General features: G+C 44.9%; 2 protein-coding genes across 2 annotated transcripts in view; both read right to left on the bottom strand.

Annotated features, from left to right (window-relative positions):
* Window positions 1–1,221: 1,221 nt before the first annotated feature.
* LOC145858592 (sushi, nidogen and EGF-like domain-containing protein 1) lies at window positions 1,222–9,323 on the bottom strand. Its single transcript, XM_082957102.1, has 11 exons — window positions 9,203–9,323; window positions 8,682–8,798; window positions 8,429–8,523; window positions 6,898–7,108; window positions 6,508–6,691; window positions 6,027–6,139; window positions 3,377–3,655; window positions 3,013–3,154; window positions 2,560–2,642; window positions 2,311–2,403; window positions 1,222–2,137 (listed from the first exon to the last, which is right to left on the bottom strand). The coding sequence occupies exons 5-11, from the start codon at window positions 6,522–6,524 to the stop codon at window positions 1,926–1,928; spliced, it is 939 nt and encodes a 312-aa protein (XP_082813228.1). The 5' UTR covers window positions 6,525–6,691; window positions 6,898–7,108; window positions 8,429–8,523; window positions 8,682–8,798; window positions 9,203–9,323; the 3' UTR covers window positions 1,222–1,925.
* A 3,887-nt stretch (window positions 9,324–13,210) lies between these two features.
* The window catches only part of LOC106594307 (sushi, nidogen and EGF-like domain-containing protein 1), a 153,874-nt gene continuing 148,622 nt past the window's right edge, over window positions 13,211–18,462 (bottom strand). The window contains exon 13 of the mRNA XM_045687965.2: window positions 13,211–13,478. Within this exon, the coding sequence (XP_045543921.2) occupies window positions 13,309–13,478 (170 nt within the window). The 3' untranslated portion in view covers window positions 13,211–13,308. The remainder of the gene's footprint in view (window positions 13,479–18,462) is intronic.

Raw genomic sequence — 18,462 nt, 5'->3', positions numbered from 1 at the left:
AAACTGTTGCATATACCCAGACTCTGTGTGCAATCAACGCTAGAGATGTGACACAATTTCATGTTAGCAGGCAATATTAACTAAATATGCAGGTTTAAAAATATATACTTGTTTATTGATTTTAAAGAAAGGCATTGATGTTTATGGTTAGGTACATTGGTGCAACGACAGTGCTTTTTTCGCAAATGCGCTTGTTAAATCAACACCCGCTTGGCGAAGTAGGCTATGATTCAATGATAAATTAACAGGCACCGCATTGATTATATGCAACGCAGGACACGTTAGATAAACCAGTAATATCATCAACCATGTGTAGTTAACTAGTGATTATTTTAAGATTGATAGTTTTTTATAAGATAAGTTTAATGCTAGCTAGCAACTTACCTTGGCTTCTTGCTGCCCTCGCGTAACAGGTAGTCAGCCAGCCATGCAATGTGTGCAATGTAAGGCAGGTGGTTAGAGCGTTGGACTAGTAACCGGAAGGTTGCAAAAACGAATCCCCGAATCCCCCCTGAACAAGGTAGTTAACCCCCGTTCCTAGGCCGTCATTGAAAATAAGAATGTGTTCTTAATCTGACTTGCCTAGTTAAATAAAGGTGTAAAAAAATACAAATAAAAAATAATAAATCGGCAAATCGGTGGCCAAAAATACCGATTACCGATTGTTATGAAAACTTGAAATCGTCCCTAATTAATCGGCCATTCCGATTAATCGGTCGACCTCTAATTGAGACTGCATGCAGAATTCTACAAAAATATTCCTCCGTGTACAACGTAAAACACCAAATAATGCATGCAGAGCAGAATTAGGCCGATACCCACTAATTATCAAAATCCAGAAAAGAGACGTTAAATTCTACAACCACCTAAAAGGAAGCGATTCCCAAACATTCCATAACAAAGCCATCACCTACAGAGAGATGAACCTGGAGAAGAGTCCCCTAAGCAAGCTGGTCCTGGGGCTCTGTTCACAAACACAAACACACCCCACAGAGCCCCAGGACAGCAACACAATTAGACCCAACCAAATCATGAGAAAACAAAAAGATTATTACTTGACACATTGGAAAGAATTAACAAAAAAACTAGAAAGAATGCTGTTTGGCCCTAAACAGAAAGTACACAGTGGCAGAATACCTGACCACTGTGACTGACCCAAACTTATAGAAAGCTTTGACTATGTACAGACTCAGTGATCATATCCTTGCTATTGAGAAAGGCCTCCATAGGCAGACCTGGCTCTCAAGAGAAGACAGGCTATGTGCACACTGCCCACAAAATGAGGTGGAAACTGAGCTGCACTTCCTAACCTCCTGCCAAATGTATGACCATATTAGAGACACATATTTCCCTCAGATTACACAGATCCACAAAGAATTCGAAAACAAACCCAATTTTGATAAACTCCCATATCTACTGGGTGAAATAGCACAGTGTGCCATCACAGCAGCAAGATTTGTGACCTGTTGCCACAAGAAAAGGGCAACCAGTGAAGAACAAACACCATTGTAAATATTTATTTTCCCTTTTGTACTTTAACTATTTGCACATCATTACAACACTGTATATATACATAATATGACATTTGTAATGTCTTTATTCTTTTGGAACTTCTGTGAGTGTAATGTTTACTGTACATTTTGATTGTTTATTTCACTTTTGTATATTATCTACCTCACTTGCTTTGGCAATGTTAACATTTGTTTCCCATGCCAATAAAGCCCTTACATTGACATTTAAATTGAATTGAGAGAGGACAGAGAGATAGAGGACAGAAATATAGGGAGGGAGGGGGGAGAGGACAGAGAGATAGGGAGGGAGGTAGTGAGAGAGAGAGAGAGAGAGAGAGGACAGAGAGGAAGGGAGAGAGAGTGAGGACAGAAAGAAAGGGATTTCGTCTGAGAGGAGAGAGGTGATTGATGGTTTTAGGAAAGGAATGAGTCTGACTGAGGGTGTTTGGGGCAGGAAATGCATTGAAGAGAAAGTGGTGGGTGGGGTGGGGAGGGAGACATAAACTTACACAGATCACACTGCCTGCCCTTGAACCCAGAAGCGCAATTGCAGATGTATGAGTCGCTCCCCTTCTCACACGTACCCCCGTTCAGGCAAGGCAGGCTCTGGCAGTCCCGGGACGACTCTGAAACACAGCATACTGTTGTCAGGACCCCAAGCAGAGAGAGGCCAGCAGACAAACCAGCAGCTCAGGTTTCACTGAGGTTGCATATGTCCCAAATGACACCCCTATGCTCTTTATTGTACACTACATTTGACCAGAACCCTACAGACAGAACCCTGCTGTAGAGAACCTACCGGGCCCCTCCTCTTCCTCCTTCCTCTCTAGTGCAAGGCCGATTTGATTAGTTGTCTCCTCCATCCTCTGTAACTGAATAGGAGGCTCAGGCTCTGCAAGGCAAGAATATGAACTGTTTTTAAGGAGGTATTGAGCGAGATATATTGGCACGTACAAAATTATTACTTTGGTCAGGGCACACACCATCATGCTGACTGTTAAAGATGCTGTTTTGAATTGTGATATATGGGGGTTATGATACTACTTACTAGTACGGTGTCTGATGACCTTTCTGGGCAGGCTAGTGAACTTAGCTGTTATCCTCCTCCTTCCATCAATCAGTTCTGTGTATCTGGAAGAGAACAAATGATGGCCGAAGCTTTTACAGAGACAGACAAGTAGAGCCTGAGGGGACCAACCTTGTCTAGTTAGCACTAAATAGTCAGTTTACAACTTAGCAGTGAAAGAACAATTTCTGCAATACGTGTGCAACACTGCGCTCTAGTGTCTCATAGCCTTGATAACTTAACCCCCTACAGTCTGTCTGTCTGTCTGTCTGTCTGTCTGTCTGTCTGTCTGTCTGTCTGTCTGTCTGTCTGTCTGTCTGTCTGTCTGTCTGTCTGTCTGTCTGTCTGTCTCTCTTTCTGCCTTTCACTCTCTCTCTCACCTGGGAATCTCTTCAGAGCGCTCTCTCTCTCTCTGTCTCAGTCTCACTTACTCACCTGGGCATCTCTTCAGAGTGCTCTCTCTCTCCAGTCACCCCCAGGTCCTGAGGTTCAGACGGGGCTAGTGTATGACTCACAGGGGTTCCCACGACAGACGGTCTCTCCCTCGTCCTCCCTCCCCATCTCTCCTCCATCGGTACTGGTCCAGGTAAAGTTAAAGTTAGTTGCATAGGAAGTGGTAAAGGAAAGCTTTCAGACTGAAACAGACAAAACGATAGTCCCAAATGGTAGAAGTTTCAAGTTGGTTCCTGTGTCATTCTGGGCTCTGAGCAGAATTCCCCAGAGCATTACAATGTGAAATCTCAGAGTAGTGCATGTTCGAGCCGTAGCCTATAGTACGGTCTGGAAGCAGAGCACTCACATGTGGTGAAGGCCAGGTGTTGTGGTACACTGTGGATCTGTTCCTGTCCTGTGTTCCTAACAGCCATGAGGACTAGGTGGTAGTGTTGTCCTGGGGAAAGCTCTCTCAGGGTATATGTTCGCAGCTTCCCATTGGGTAGGAAGCGACTCCGGGTGCTCAGGCCTCGCGTCACATTGACCACGAAGCCGTCTGGCACGTTCCTGGGATGGGGATCCCACGTCACCAGGGCAGAGTTGGAAGTCACATGGGACAGAGACAGGTTCTGAGGGGGGAGGGGTCCTAGAGAGAGGGGGGGGGGGGGGGGGGGGGGGGGCACAGAGAGGACAGTGTCTGTATGCTGATAGAAACAGTTGAGACTAAAGGTCCAACAGACCCCAAAATTCTTAAATCCGGGTCCTAAACTCAGACTTCTGTCTCGAATCCGGAGCGGGTCTGACATAATTGCCACAGGTCTCGGGTATGTGCAATTAAAAATGGATTTACCGACTAGAGAGAGAGAGAGAGAGGCCTTGGCCTTTTTCATAAAAGTAAAATGAAAGTTGGAGGAGAAAGAGGATAGTGAAAAGAAGCCGACAAGGGGAATGTCCTCGTAGGACGAGTTTTAATACTGTAGTGGACAAAGACGAGCAGAATGTCGATGCAACCAAATGGACTCTGTTCAACTCGCTATTCATGTTTGATGCAATTTTCTACCTTATATTTATTTATCGTATATTTATTATAAATTGTTTATTCATTATTATTATTATTTAATAATCTAAACCAGTTCTTTAAATAGCCTATGCAAAAAGTGTTTTCTTTCATTTTATTTAGCGATTAGCATGAGGTTGTATTATCTTTCACCAGATCTAATGTGTTATATTCTCCTACATTCATTTCACATTTCCACAAACTTCAAAGTGTTTCCTTTCAAATGGTACCAAGAATATGCATATCCTTGCTTCAGGTCCCTAGCTACAGGCAGTTAGATTTGGGTATGTCATTTAGGAGAAAATGGAAAAAAAGGGTCCAATCCTTAAGAGGATTTATATATTATTAACAAATGCGTAGTGAATTCCTTAGGGCTGGTTATTGCCAGGGACCTCACTGTATGTGATATTATCACCATACTTAGGTGCCGATACTATATGGATTGCGATTCTCACGATTCTATTCATAGGTTGCATGTTTCCTCACAATATTGTTTTGAAGGTTTGTTTTAGGATTGATGCCTGACTGAGCATTCTACTCAACGCATCGTCAATGAGCTCTGGTTTTGAAGGTTCGTTTTGGACTGATGCCTGACTGAGCATTCGACTCAACGCATCGTCAATAAGCACTGATGAAGATTTCATTCAAAGTGAATTACAGTGGCTTGGAAATACAATGACATTCAAAAGAAGGCAAATAATTAGTAGGAAAACCTTTTGATGTAAAGTCAATTTGACGATATGATAATGCTGGCAAAGTTGTTTCCTACTAAATATTTTACTACTTTTGAATGTTATTGTATTTCCAGGCACTATAGTGTAATTTAGACTAAACAGTAGTTCGCCTCAGTCCAGAATGACTGGGCTTATCACCGCTTTAGGGCACCACTATGGCCCTGGCGATAGAGGGCGGCTCGAGAACGTTCAATACAATGGCACGACGCGACCGAACGACGGAGGTGCAACCTATGAATACGATTTTTATTGCGATTCGATGTTCCAAACACACTGCTCACCATGTCTGCTGCAGAGGGACGAGAGAGAGAGAGAGAGAGAGAGAGAGAGAGAGAGAGAGAGAGACATGAGAAAATGAGTTGATCAGTCATGGAAATAAAAGTGCTGAAAATAAATTGGCTCCCTATTTCAAAAGAAGATGGAGAACAAGATATGAAGGAAAAATCCTGGGTTTTTGGTGTCAGGTACAGACAACAAGCACAAACATAATATACCGATATGTAACTGTATAATACTTTTCCACATCACTAGAATTCCTTAGGTTCGTTGATATGCGAGAGCCTATGACACATTTGCACTGATACAAGTCTGACACGGTTGATCTTGATCGTGACAGTTGATCCCGATCGTGACAGTTGATCCCGATCGTGACAGTTGATCCTGATTGTGACAGTTTTCATTTTTTTTATTTAACCTTTATTTAAACTAGGCAAGTCAGTTAAGAACAAATTCTTATCTTACAATGACGGCCTACCCCGGCCAAACCCTCCCCTAACACGGACGACGCTGGGCCAATTGTGCGCCGGCCTATGGGACTCCCGATCACAGCCGGTTGTGAAAAAGCCCGGGATCACACCAGAGATGCAGTGCCTTAGACCGCTGTGCCACTCGGGGTACAGTTGATCCGGATTCTGACAGTTGATCCGGATCACATTTTCTAATTGGAGTGGCCATCTTTAAGTGTCTTCCCTCAGGTTAATTAATCCCTCTGCATGGTGGACAAGACTATCTATGTTAGGATGGGGATGTTTCCAGATGCTTAACGAATGCATAGCGAATTCCTGAGGTTCATTGAGTTTCTACTTCTGCATTTCTTGCTCTTTGGTTTTTTTTGGGGCTCGTTATCTGTAAACTGCTGATTGTAAAAAAGGCTTTATAAAATACATGTTTGATTGATTGACTGACTGATTGATTGATTGATTGATGTATGAGACATGATGACATACTGGTCCAGACTTGCAGCGGTCCAGCAGAGTGACTGGTGGAGGGTGACTCGTCTGGTCCGATCCCACTCTGAGTTAGAACGTCCACCGTGTACATCTGACCAGGGAGCAGAGAGCTGAAGGGGAGAAACACATAGACAGAAATCTCCAGGGGTACTCCGGGCAAAATGTACTTGGTTGTACAGTAATCGAAAAAGGTTGAGAACCAATGCCATAGAAAGTAATATTAAGTGATAGTGATACAGTGACATCTAGTGGACATAATCAGTATTGCAGGCTGTAAATCAGTGGTTTTCAACGTTTTTTTTGGTCACTACCACCAAATACATTATGCTCTGCCCAGACTATCTCCTCATGGGCATTAGACCAGTAGGTCTATGGTCTCACGAGTCTTTCCAAGTACCCCTGTGGATAGACTAAGTACTTTGAGAATCACTCAAATCCACAGCCAACCTAGTGATAATGATGTTGAGTGGAGCAGAACCTGAAGGCATATTCCATTGTGCTGGTGTTGAGCAGAGCGGTGCCAACTCCACTACCGTCCCAGGAGACCAGGGAAAGGCGCACCTGGCTGACAGTAGCATGACGAGCAGCCTGAACCAGCCACCTCAGCCATACCTGGGAGGACGATACGTTGACTACCTGCAGCTGATCCACCCGCCGTGGCCCTGACACACAGAGAGAGATACACAGGTCAGTACACACACACACACACACACACACACACACACACACACACACACACACACACACACACACACACACACACACACACACACACACACTCACACACTCACACACACACACACTAAACTACACTTTACATAAACCAGTGACAATCGTCACTGTACTGAAGCATTCACAGTCCACTCACTGGTGCGTATGAGAGCGATGGCTGGCTGGCTGATATCGTTGCTGTTGGTGTTTCGTTTCACAGAGAAGGTAGAGATGTTGTATAACAGGCCAGGCACCAGACCCTGCAGCTGATACGTGGCCTGCTTCTTGTCCAGGAAGTCAGTCTTCCTGGTTCCACTGCCACGGCCCAGGAGATCCAGAGGGGCGTAGGTCACAGCGAAGCCACTGACCTATCCATGGGTTGCACGTTCGTTTTAGGACTGAAGCCCAGCAGAGCTTTCTACACAATGCAGTCTCAATATGTGCTAATGAACATTTAGTCTGAAGTGCATTACTGTGGCATGAAAACACGATTACGTTTCTGGCTTTCGAGGAAGTAGAACTTTAGCTAGAAAACCTAAGATTGAGGGGAGAGCACCGACATTTTAACTAGCTAACGTTAGCATTGCTAGCTATTTCTGAAAAACGTTGATAGCTCATCTCTCTAAAGTAAACTTGACGACCTCATAATGATGGCAAAGGTTATTTTCTACTAATTTGTCTACTTTAGCAATGTCATCATATTTCCAGGCCACTATACTATAATTACGATGGAAACAGTCATTAGCCCCCCTTTCAGAAAGACTTGGCATTAACCATCAGTCAGGTCACAGTTGTAAATGAGAACTTGTTCTCAACTTGCCTACCTGGTGAAATATAAAGGTGAAATAAAATAAAATAAATAAAAAATATGCCGCGACATCTGTAGTATGTTGATACAGTAACTATGGCAACGACGCGACCGACGTGACGGACGTACAACCCCCATGTACAAGTATTCAAGGTTTCAACTTACGTCCTTGATGGCACCCTATTCCCTATATAGTGCACTATTTAGACCAGAGCCCTATGGCACCCTATTCCCTATATAGTGCACTACTTTAGACCAGAGCCCTATGGCACCCTATTCCCTATATAGTGCACTACTTTAGACCAGAGCCCTATGGCACCCTATTCCCTATACATAGTGCACTACTTTAGACCAGAACCCTATGGAACCCTATTCCCTATATAGTGCACTACTTTAGACCAGAGCCCTATGGCACCCTATTCCCTATATATAGTGCACTACTTTAGACCAGAGCCCTATGGAACCCTATTCCCTATATATAGTGCACTACTTCAGACCAGAGCCCTATGGAACCCTATTCCCTATATATAGTGCACTACTTTATACCAGAGCCCTATGGAACCCTATTCCCTATATAGTGCACTACTTTAGACCAGAGCCCTATGGAACCCTATTCCCTATATAGTGCACTGCTTTAGACCAGTTCCTCTGAGGTTTATACTACAAATAAGGATCAATGATTTAGCCAGCTGACTTTTTGTTGTTGTTGTTGTTGTCGTTGCTAAAGATAACCACCATGAAATGGGCAATGGTGTAATGAATTGTTTATCAAAGTAATCTGTCTAACTCATTGATCTAGTTTTATAATATACCCCCCTGGTGAAAGAGGTCTTCTGACCTCAATGGGTTAAATAAAAATAAAAAAAAACATTTAACTGACCAGGCTCTGAGAGGAAGGGTCCGGCAGGTCCCAGCGCAGAACCACCTCATCCTCCTCCACCCGTAGTACATGCAGACCAGAGGGAGGCAACAGGTCTGGGAACAGTGGTAAAATATCATTGGTTATTTCTACCACAAAGAATAGATTTGGTATTGATTGATTGATAAATTGATTTAATTTATGGGTTTCTTGAATGAAACACCAATAAGATAATTGATAGTCGATAAGATAGCTGAACGTGCTTAACTCTCACCTCTCTCACAGTCCTTTCCTGTGTGGCCCACTTTGCAAGCACAGCTGTAGTTCCCTTTCCTGTCGCTATGGCAGAGGCCTCTGTTCCCACACGGCTGCAGTATACAGGGATTCTCCACTAGGGGGAGTCAGAGACCATCTATCACCATGATGTGCTATTCTGTTACTACCACCACCACAGTAGAAGAGACTGCATCCAAAATGGCACCACAGGAGGTTGGTGGCACCTTAATTGGGGAGGACGGGCTCGTTGTAAAGGCTGGAGTGGAATAAGTGGAATGGTATTAAATACCTCAAACACATGGTTTCCATGGTTTCCATGGTTTCCGTGTGTTTGACACCGTTCCATCCACTCCGTTCCATCCATTATTCTGAGCCGTCCTCCCCTCAGCAGCCGCCACTGAATGGCACCCTATTCCCTACATAGTGCACTTTTCCCTACATATGGCCCTGGTCAAAAGTAGTGCACTATAGAGGGAATAGGGTGACATTTCAGACTGAACCGGGTATAGCTCTACTCACATGACTGGCAGTGGTCCCCCAAGAACCCTTCTTTACACACACACAGGTAGTTGCTCCTGGAGCCACGACACACACCGCCGTTCAGACAGGGGCCGGACTCACACCTGTCCTGCTCTGGAGACACAACACACACCGCCGTTCAGACAGGGGCCGGACTCACACCTGTCCTGCTCTGGAGACACAACACACTCAGAGACAGGAAGGATACAACTGGAATACAACTGGAGGGATACAACTGTAATACAGCTGGAGGGAAACAGCTGGAGGGATACAACTGGAATACAGCTGGAGGGATACAGCTGGAGGGATACAACTGGAATACAGCTGGAGGGATACAACTGGAATACAGCTGGAGGGATACAACTGGAATACAGCTGGAGGGATACAACTGGAATACAGCTGGAGGGATACAACTGGAATACAGCTGGAGGGATACAACTGGACTACAGCTGGAGGGATACAACTGAAATACAGCTGGAATACAGCTGGAGGGATACAGCTGGAATACAGCTGGAGGGATACAACTGGAGGGATACAACTGGAATACAGCTGGAGGGATACAACAGGAGGGATACAAATGGAATACAGCTGGAGGGATACAACTGGAGGGATACAACTGAAATACAGCTGGAGGGATACAACTGGAATACAGCTGGAGGGATACAACTGGAATACAGCTGGAGGGATACAACTGGAGGGATACAACTGGAATACAGCTGGAGGGATACAACTGGAATACAGCTGGAGGGATACAGCTGGAGGGATACAACTGCAGGGATACAACTGGAGGGATACAACTGGAGAGATACAACTGGAATACAGCTGGAGGGATACAGCTGGAATACAGCTGGAGGGGTACAACTGGAGGGATACAACTGGAGGGATACAACTGGAATACAGCTGGAGGGATACAACTGGAGGGATACAACTGGAATACAGCTGGAGGGATACAGCTGGAGGGATACAACTGGAGGGATACAACTGGAATACAGCTGGAGGGATACAACTGGAGGGATACAACTGGAATACAGCTGGAGGGATACAACTGGAATACAGCTAGAGGGATACAAATGGAGGGATACAACTGGAGGGATACAACTGAAATACAGCTGGAGGGATACAACTGGAGGGATACAACTGGAGGGATACAGCTGGAGGGATACAACTGAAATACAGCTGGAGGGATACAACTGGAGGGATACAACTGGAGGGATACAACTGGAATACAGCTGGAGGGATAGAACTGGAGGGATACAGCTGGAGGGCTACAACTGGAGGGATACAACTAAAATACAGCTGGAGGGATACAACTGGAGGGATACAGCTGGAGGGATACAACTGAAATACAGCTGGAGGGATACAACTGGAATACAGCTGGAGGGATACAACTGGAATACAGCTGGAGGGATACAGCTGGAGGGATACAACTGGAGGGATACAACTGGAGGGATACAACTGGAATACAGCTGGAGGGATACAACTGAAATACAGCTGGAGGGATACAACTGGAGGGATACAACTGGAATACAGCTGGAGGGATACAACTGGGGGGATACAACTGGAATACAGCTGGAGAGATACAGCTGGAGGGATACAACTGGAATACAGCTGGAGGGATACAACAGGAATACAGCTGGAGGGATACAACTGAAATACAGCTGGAGGGATACAGCTGGAGGGATACAACTGGAGGGATACAACTGGAGGGATACAACTGGAGGGATACAACTGGAATACAGCTGGAGGGATACAACTGGAGGGGTACAACTGGAATACAGCTGGAGAGATACAGCTGGAGGGATACAACTGGAATACAGCTGGAGGGATACAACTGGAATACAGCTGGAGGGATACAACTGGAGGGATACAACTGAAATACAGCTGGAGGGATACAGCTGGAGGGATACAACTGGAGGGATACAACTGGAATACAGCTGGAGGGATACAACTGGAGGGATACAACTGGAGGGATACAACTGGAATACAGCTGGAGAGATACAGCTGGAGGGATACAACTGGAATACAGCTGGAGGGATACAACTGGAATACAGCTGGAGGGATACAACTGGAGGGATACAACTGAAATACAGCTGGAGGGATACAACTGAAGGGATACAACTGAAATACAGCTGAAGGGATACAGCTGGAGGGATACAACTGGAGGGATACAACTGGAATACAGCTGGAGGGATACAGCAGGAATACAGCTGGAGGGGTACAACTGGAGGGATACAACTGGAGGGATACAACTGGAATACAGCTGGAGGGATACAACTGGAGGGATACAACTGGAATACAGCTGGAGGGATACAACTGGAATACAGCTGGTGGGATACAACTGGAGGGATACAACTGGAATACAGCTGGAGGGATACAACTGGAATACAACTGGAGGGATACAACTGGAGGGATACAACTGGAATACAGCTGGAGGGATACAACTGGAGGGATACAACTGGAATACAGCTGGAGAGATACAGCTGGAGGGATACAACTGGAATACACCTGGAGGGATACAACTGGAATACAGCTGGAGGGATACAACTGGAGGGATACAACTGAAATACAGCTGGAGGGATACAGCTGGAGGGATACAACTGGAGGGATACAACTGGAATACAGCTGGAGGGATACAACTGGAGGGATACAACTGGAGGGATACAACTGGAATACAGCTGGAGAGATACAGCTGGAGGGATACAACTGGAATACAGCTGGAGGGATACAACTGGAATACAGCTGGAGGGATACAACTGGAGGGATACAACTGAAATACAGCTGGAGGGATACAACTGAAGGGATACAACTGAAATACAGCTGAAGGGATACAGCTGGAGGGATACAACTGGAGGGATACAACTGGAATACAGCTGGAGGGATACAGCTGGAATACAGCTGGAGGGGTACAACTGGAGGGATACAACTGGAGGGATACAACTGGAATACAGCTGGAGGGATACAACTGGAGGGATACAACTGGAATACAGCTGGAGGGATACAACTGGAATACAGCTGGAGGGATACAACTGGAATACATCTGGAGGGATACAACTGGAATACAGCTGGAGGGATACAACTGGAGGGATACAACTGGAATACAGCTGGAGGGATACAACTGGAATACAGCTGGAGGGATACAACTGGAATACAGCTGGAGGGATACAACTGGAATACAGCTGGAGGGATACAACTGGGATACAGCTGAGGTTAAGTGGGCCTATAGTGTCTCTATGTATAAACTCCTTAAAATGAGACATATTTTAGTAATTTAGCCGATGCTCTTAACCAGAGCAATTTGGGTTAAATGCCTTGCTCAAGGGCACATCAACAGATTTCACCTAGTCAGCTAGGTATTTAAACCAGCAACCTTTACAGTTACTGGCTCTACCTCTTAACCGCTAGGCTAGTACCCAGTTACTGACCCTACCTCTTAACCTCTGGACTACCACCCAGTTACTGACCCTACCTCTTAACCTTTAGGTTACCACCCAGTTACTGACCCTACCTCTTAACCTCTTAACCTCTAGGTTACCACCCAGTTACTGACCCTATCTCTTAACCTCTAGACTACCACCCAGTTACTGACCCTACCTCTTAACCTCTTAACCTCTAGGTTACCACCCAGTTACAGGCCCTACCTCTTAACCTCTAGGCTACTATCCAGTTACTGGCCCTACCTCTTAACCTCTTAACCTCTAGACTACCACCCAGTTACTGACCCTACCTCTTAACCTCTAGACTACTACCCAGTTACTGACCCTACCTCTTAACCTCTAGGCTACAGTTACTGACCCTACCTCTTAACCACCACCCAGTTACTGACCCTACCTCTTAACCTCTAGGCTACAGTTACTGACCCTACCTCTTAACCTCTAGGCTACAGTTACTGACCCTACCTCTTAACCTCTAGGCTACAGTTACTGACCCTACCTCTTAACCTCTAGGCTACCACCCAGCCCAAGACTAAAGGTTATTTCTCCATTAGTTGAGAAACATGAGAGCAGGGAACGTTCGTATCAAACGTCTTGATAGGATTACTTATTTTGGATCAGTGTTGACTTTTAGATCATAATGAATAAAGATACATGGACAGGAGAGACCTGATCCTAGATCAGCCACTCTGAGACACTTGATACGGCCCCAGACAGAGTGAATGCTGTACCTATTTCACAGTGTTGTCCCATGAAGCCCTGTTGGCAGTGGCAGTAGTACGAACCCGGCTGGTCCTCACATGTTCCTCCGTGTTTACAGGGCTCCGACACACACTCATCCATATCTAAGAGGGCATGAAAACACACACATACACACACACACACACACACACACACACACACACACACACACACACACACACACACACACACACACACACACACACACACACACACACTTATGAACATGCGCACGTATGCGCACACGCGCAAACATGCACAGACACACACAGGGTTGGGTAGGTTACTGTCTAAATGTAATCGGTTACAGTTGCTAGTGAACCTGTCCAAAATTGTAATCAGTAACATCACTTTTGGATTACCCAAAACTCAGTAACGTAATCTGATTACTTTCCTCTTAAGAGCTAACGTAACTGATTAAAGTTACAGTTTTTTTTGTAATCAGATTACATGTAACTGATTCCTCCCCGACAGACAGACAGACAGACAGACAGACAGACAGACAGACAGACAGACAGACAGACAGACAGACAGACAGACAGACAGACAGACAGACAGACAGACAGACAGACAGACAGACAGACAGACAGACAGACAGACAGACAGACAGACAGACAGACAGACAGACGTTTAATGGAACATACAGGGCACGTGTAATGCTGACTATCAGCTTTGAGAGATGTAGTCTACCTGCAGTATACCTGTAGGTACAGAAGTAGTACAGAGGTGAATTCTACCTGCCTGACAGCGGTTTCCACTGAAACCTCAGGTAGGCTACCATCCTGTTCCTACATGTTCCTCCGTTCAGACAGGGCTGGGACAAACTTTAATAATGATTACATTATTAAAGTGGCCTCTGCAACATCTATCAGAGGTCAGAACATAGAGATTGTAGAGGAATACAAATACCTGGGTGTCCTGTTGGACCATAAACTTCAGTGGAGTAAATGTACAGACCTGATCTACAACAGAGACTGTGCTTTCTCAAAAAGCTGGGATCTTTTAATGTTGACTGTACTATACTGACTCTGTTTTACAAATCTTTCATTGAGAGTATTTGAACTTTTTGTATTGTTTGTTGGTTTGGCAATGTCACGGTCAGCCAGAGAAATATGCTGAGAAGGATTATCACCACAGCAAGCAAGGTACTTGGAGTCAAACAGACAGGCCTGGATGAGATCTTTAAGGTCAGGACCCTCCGCAAGGTACTTGGAGTCAAACAGACAGACCTGGAGGAGATCTTTAAGGTCAGGGCCTTCAGCAGGGTAGTTGGAGTCAAACAGACAGACCTGGATGAGATCTTCAAGGTCAGGGCCCTCCACAAGCCACCCCCTGCACCTGGACTTTAAACTACTCCCCTCTGGGCGCAGGTATAGGGCACCCCTCAGCAGGAAAAACAGAACTAGACAATCATTTGTGCCAGGTGTGATATCTCCTAAATAGCTCGGACTAATTTTCCTATCCACTCAGTAAGGCCAGCAGGCTAATGTTCCTATCCACCCAGTAAGGACAGCAGGCTAATGTTCCTATCCACTCACTAAGGCCAGCAGGCTAATGTTCCTATAGATCCAGTAAGGCCAGCAGGCTAATGTTCCTATAGATCCAGTAAGGCCAGCAGGCTAATATTCCTATCCACCCAGTAAGGCCAGCAGGCTAATGTTCCTATCCACCCAGTAAGGCCAGCAGGCTAATGTTCCTATCCACCCAGTAAGACCAGCAGGCTAATGTTCCTATAGACCCAGTAAGATCAGCAGGCTAATGTTCCTATCCACTCAGAAAGGCCAGCAGGCTAATGTTCCTATCCACCCAGTAAGGCCAGCAGGCTAATGTTCCTATCCACCCAGTAAGGCCAGCAGGCTAATGTTCCTATCCACCCAGTAAGGCCAGCAGGCTAATGTTCCTGTCCACCCAGTAAGGCCAGCAGGCTAATGTTCCTGTAGACTCAGTAAGACCAGCAGGCTAGTCTCTTTTTATTGCTATGTAACTGTTATGAAAGTTGTATTGTCATTTTGTTTTGTATTTAAACACCACTTTAAATGTGTACATGACACTGCAACAAAATTTCCCCATGGGGACAATAAAGTCAGTAAAGTAAACACTCGCTGATCTCTACATAAACAAACAAACATTTGAGTACGCTAAACCAAACAGGCCCGTGTGAGATTTAGACATGAGTCGCAAATGGCATCCTATTCCCTATTTAGTGCACTACTTTTGACCAGGGCCCATTGGACTTTACTAAATCAAAAAAATTAAAAGAATGGAATTAAGAAATATATAAATATTAGGACGAACAATGCCGAAGTGGCATGGACTAAAATACAATAGAATAGAATACAGTATATACATATGAGATGCGTAAAGCAGTATGTAAACATTATTAGAGTGACTAGTGTTCCATTATTAAAGTGACCAGTGATTCAATTATTAAAGTGACTAGTGTTCCATTATTAAAGTGACTAGTGTTCCATTATTAAAGTGACCAGTGTTCCATTTTTAGAGTGACTAGTGTTCCATTATTAAAGTGACTAGTGTTCCATTATTAAAGTGACTAGTGTTCCATTATTAAAGTGACTAGTGTTCCATTATTAAAGTTACCGGTGTTCCATTATTAAAGTTACCGGTGTTCCATTATTAAAGTGACTAGTGTTCCATTATTAAAGTGACCGGTGTTCCATTATTAAAGTGACCGGTGTTCCATTATTAAAGTGACCGGTGTTCCATTATTAAAGTGACCGGTGTTCCATTATTAAAATGACTAGTGTTCCATTATTAAAGTGACCGGTGTTCCATTATTGAAGTGACCGGTGTTCCATTATTAAAGTGAATAGTGTTCCATTATTAAAGTGACCGGTGTTCCATTATTAAAGTGACCGGTGTTCCATTGTTAAAGTGACCGGTGTTCCATTATTAAAGTGACTGGTGTTCCATTATTAAAGTGACCGGTGTTCCATTATTAAAGTGACCGGTGTTCCATTATTAAAATGACTAGTGTTCCATTATTAAAGTGACCGGTGTTCCATTATTAAAGTGACCGGTGTTCCATTATTAAAGTGACCGGTGTTCCATTATTAAAGTGACCAGTGTTCCATTATTAAAGTGACCGGTGTTCCATTATTAAAGTGACCGGTGTTCCATTATTAAAATGACTAGTGTTCCATTATTAAAGTGACCGGTGTTCCATTATTAAAGTGACCGGTGTTCCATTATTAAAGTGACCGGTGTTCCATTATTAAAGTGACCAGTGTTCCATTATTAAAGTGACTAGTGATTTGAGATCTATGTATATAGGGCAACAGCCTCTAAGGTGTAGGGTTGAGTAACCGGTTGGTAGCCGGCTAGTGATGACTATTTAACAGTCTGATGGCCTTGAGATAGAAGCTGTTTTTCAGTCTTTAGGTCCCAGCTTTGATGCACCTGTACTGACCTCGCCTTCTGGATGATAGCGGGGCGAACAGGCCGTGGCTCGGGTGGTTGATGTCCTTGATGATCTTTTTGACCTTCCCTTGACATCGGGTGCTGTTGGTGTCCAGGAGGGCAGGCAGTGTGCCCCCGGGGATGTGTACCACCCTCAGGAGAGCCTTAAAGTTGGGGGCGGTGCAGTTGCCGTACCAAGAGGTGATAAAGCCCAACAGGATGCTCTCGATGGTGCATCTGTAAAAGTTTGTGAGGGTCTTAGAGGCGCCGTTGCGTCTTCTTCACCACACTGTTTGTGTGGGTGGACCATTTCAGATTGTCAGTGATGTGTACGCTGATGGGATAGGGCAGTGTGCAGTGTGATGGCAATTGCATCGTCTGTGGATCTATTGGGGCAATAAGCAAATTGAAGTGGGTCTAGGGTGTCAGGTAAGGTAGAGGTGATATGATCCTTAACTAGCCTCTCAAAGCACTTCATGATGACAGAAGTGAGTGCTACGGGGCGATAGTTATTTAGTTTAGTTACCTTTGCTTTCTTGGGTACAGGAACAATGGTGGACATCTTGAAGCAAGTGGGGACAGCAGACTGGGATAGGTAGAGATTGAATATGTCCGTAAATACTCCAGCCAGCTGGTCTGCGCATGCTCTTAGGATGCGGCTAGGGATCCCGTCTGGGCCAACAGCCTTGCGATGGTTAACACGCTTAAATGTCTTTCTCACGTCGGCCACGGAGAACGAGAGCCGACAGTTCTTGGGAGCGGGCTGCGTTGGTGGCACTGTGGTATCCACAAAGCGGGTGATGAAGGTGTTTAGCTTGTGTGGGAGCAAGACGTCGGTGTCCGCGACGTGGCTGGTTTTCCCTTTGTAATCTGTGTTTGTCTGTAGACCCTGAAACATACGTCTCATGGTGCCGTTGAATTGCGACTCCACTTTGTCTCTGTACTGACATTTTGCCTGTTTGATTGCCTTACGGAGGGATTAACTGCACTCTTTGTATTTGACCATATTCCCAGTCACCTTGTCATGGTTAAATGCGGTATTTCGCTTTTTCAGTCTTGCGCGAATGCTGCCATCTATCCATGGTTTCTGGTTTGGGTTGGTTTTAATAGTCACCGTGGGAACAACATCCCAACATCAGTCACCGGGTCCGTGTAAACGTCAATATTATTATCAGAGGCTACCCAGAACATATCCCAATCTGCATGATCAAAACAATCTTGAAGCATGGATTCCGATTGGTCAGACCAGCGTTGAATAAACCTTAGCATGGGTACCTCCTGTTTGACTTTCAGCCTATAGGAAGGGAGGAGCAAAATGGAGTTGTGATCTTATTTGCCGAAGGGAGGGTGGGGGAGGGCCTTGTAGGCATATCGAAAAGGTGAGTAGCAGTGATCTAGTGTTTTTCCTAAGCAAGTACTACAGTCAATGTGTTGATAGAACTTCAGTAGCATTTTCCTCAAATTTTCTTTGTTATAATCCCCAGCTACAATAAATGCGGCCTCAGGATTTGTGGTTTCCAGTTTGGAAAAAGTCCAGTGTAGTTCCTTGAGGGCCGACATGGTATCGGCTTGAGAGGGAATATACATGACTGTGACTATAACCAAAGATAATTATCTTGGGAGGTAATACGGTCGGCTTTTGATTGTGAGGTATTCTAGTTCGGGTGAACA

This window comes from Salmo salar, chromosome 10 (genome assembly GCF_965601325.2).
Source record: "Salmo salar chromosome 10, fSalSal1, whole genome shotgun sequence".
Lineage (NCBI taxonomy): Eukaryota > Metazoa > Chordata > Actinopteri > Salmoniformes > Salmonidae > Salmo > Salmo salar.
Note: the sequence above shows the minus strand (reverse complement) of the source record. Positions and strands in the feature narration are given on the sequence as shown.

Coding starts and splice junctions, on each gene's coding strand:
- LOC145858592 (XM_082957102.1), bottom strand. Junction 3,656..6,026: donor ACCGCTGCAAGTCTGGACCA/GTATGTCATCAT, acceptor CCCTCTCTCTAG/GACCCCTCCCCCCTCAGAAC. Junction 2,643..3,012: donor CACTCTGAAGAGATGCCCAG/GTGAGTAAGTGA, acceptor GTTCTCTTCCAG/ATACACAGAACTGATTGATG.